Source organism: Anneissia japonica, unplaced genomic scaffold (genome assembly GCF_011630105.1).
Source record: "Anneissia japonica isolate Jap-2015-1 unplaced genomic scaffold, ASM1163010v1 scaffold9756_len1787_cov92_single, whole genome shotgun sequence".
Lineage (NCBI taxonomy): Eukaryota > Metazoa > Echinodermata > Crinoidea > Comatulida > Comatulidae > Anneissia > Anneissia japonica.
In genome coordinates, this window is record NW_022720139.1 from 1 (window position 1) to 1,787 (window position 1,787).

General features: G+C 36.1%; 1 protein-coding gene across 1 annotated transcript; it reads right to left on the minus strand.

Annotated features, from left to right (window-relative positions):
• Positions 1 to 93: 93 nt before the first annotated feature.
• On the minus strand, positions 94 to 1,718 carry LOC117111259 (cholesterol side-chain cleavage enzyme, mitochondrial-like). The gene is made up of 2 exons (XM_033254171.1): positions 1,271 to 1,718; positions 94 to 306 (listed from the first exon to the last, which is right to left on the minus strand). Exons 1-2 carry the CDS (start codon positions 1,526 to 1,528, stop codon positions 109 to 111), a joined length of 456 nt encoding a protein of 151 aa, XP_033110062.1. The 5' UTR covers positions 1,529 to 1,718; the 3' UTR covers positions 94 to 108.
• Between the last annotated feature and the right edge of the window lie 69 nt (positions 1,719 to 1,787).

Consider the following 1,787-nt stretch of genomic DNA (forward strand, 5'->3'; position numbering starts at 1 on the left):
AATATATATAGTCACAAGAAAATACTGATTTTTACAGGAATTGAGCTCTGGACAATCAAGTAACAGTTCCATTCAAATACAATAAATTTATTATAACAACATTAACACTTACTTTAGAAATAACCCTAAAGGAATATTCCTTGTCAGTCTATAATCTTTCCAGGGTTTTATTTCCATACGTTCTGGATACTTTCCTTCTGCACGGAACACTTTCTCAACAAACTTAGGATCCACAATTTGCACTACAAATTCATTTCCCAGCAAGTTCCGCATAACTGGACCGTATTTATCAACATTCTCTTGAACCTAAGTAACGAAGTATATATAATTAATTGTATGAGTACTGCAAATATATACATATACATAAACATTACATATGAATTAATATTTCCTTCTGATTACACATTCAATAGCTAGAGGATGGTAGGCATGTCTCCCTGCCATAAAAGCTATTTTTTAATTCTGGGACCCCAACCAAGGCTCTTGTTGGCCCATGGTTCAAAACCCTCTGTTGGGCATGTCGGCCCTTTGGTTGGCAAATACCTGTAGCCACCGGTGTCAGTATGGGCACACAAGCCTGATGGGGCCTGGGGCTTGAACATCCTCTCCAGATATGGATACCTGAAACTCCAATAGAGTACTACAGTGTTACGTCACGATACCACATGATACTACTCGTTGCTATCGTTGCAAAAAGAGTTCAACAACAGGATGCCATTTTCTTCCAACACACCATTGATCTCATCTTCTAACGTAATTTTATTAAGATGTTTTATCTTAATACTTTTTCTTTGTATATTTTAATTGATGATTAAATAATGTGTTCGATAACTAATATAATGCGAGCTTTTGTGTTTTTAGTACATTTTGATGGTAATATATTAGATTTTAAAATGCCTATTCCAGAAAGCCTATGAAGTCATTCAGGCGTAATGGATGGTAACCAACGTCTGTTGACAACAAAGAGCCCCACCTAATGTCATGATGACATGACTGTGGTACCCTATATAAGAGTGGAAGAAGCTACCTGGAGTAGCTAATGGTCAACACATGAAGTGTTACTAAGGGCATCCAGCTTTAAAACTCATTGCAAGATGGCAACCAGCCAACCAACACACTCTTGGAAACAGGGCTGTTAAAACAGAAATGATATACATTTTTATTTTATACATAATTATATTAGTCATGATGATGATGATGAAGAAAATGATTAATATAATTATTTTCGTTAGTTTTAATGAGCTGTTTAATATTATGCTGTTACCCTTACAAGTAGATCTGGCCTGGAAAAGTATCCCTTTCGTCTCATGTAAAAAAATGCATCGTAAACACTTTGTAACACATTTGAATTTCTTGTTGGCATTTCATCAAATGCTTTCACTTTTTCTTGTCTACCTTGAGTCTCTGGCTTTGCAGCAGTCCAGACTGGTCCATTTTCTAGGTGTAGAAACCTTCTGATCAATTGTGTGGATGTGGTTGCCACTAGTTTGTACCTGCTGGGGTTGTTGGCGTACCGAAGCAGTGACATCCTTCAATAAAAATGAAAATAGTATCAATGAATTATGTCAAAGGTAAAAGCAAAAATCAAATTAGTTTAGTGACAGTGACAATTATACAACAGTGTTTATAGACAGTGAAATGTCTCTGGGGTGTGCAGGCCTCAACGCCCACCAAATAATGCTAGCTCCCTTGTCACCCTGTCTGTCTCCTCTGCAGTGGAAATATTAAAAGCAAAAATATTTACGCTCAAGTAGAAAATATGCATTATCAAAGATATAAAAATGATA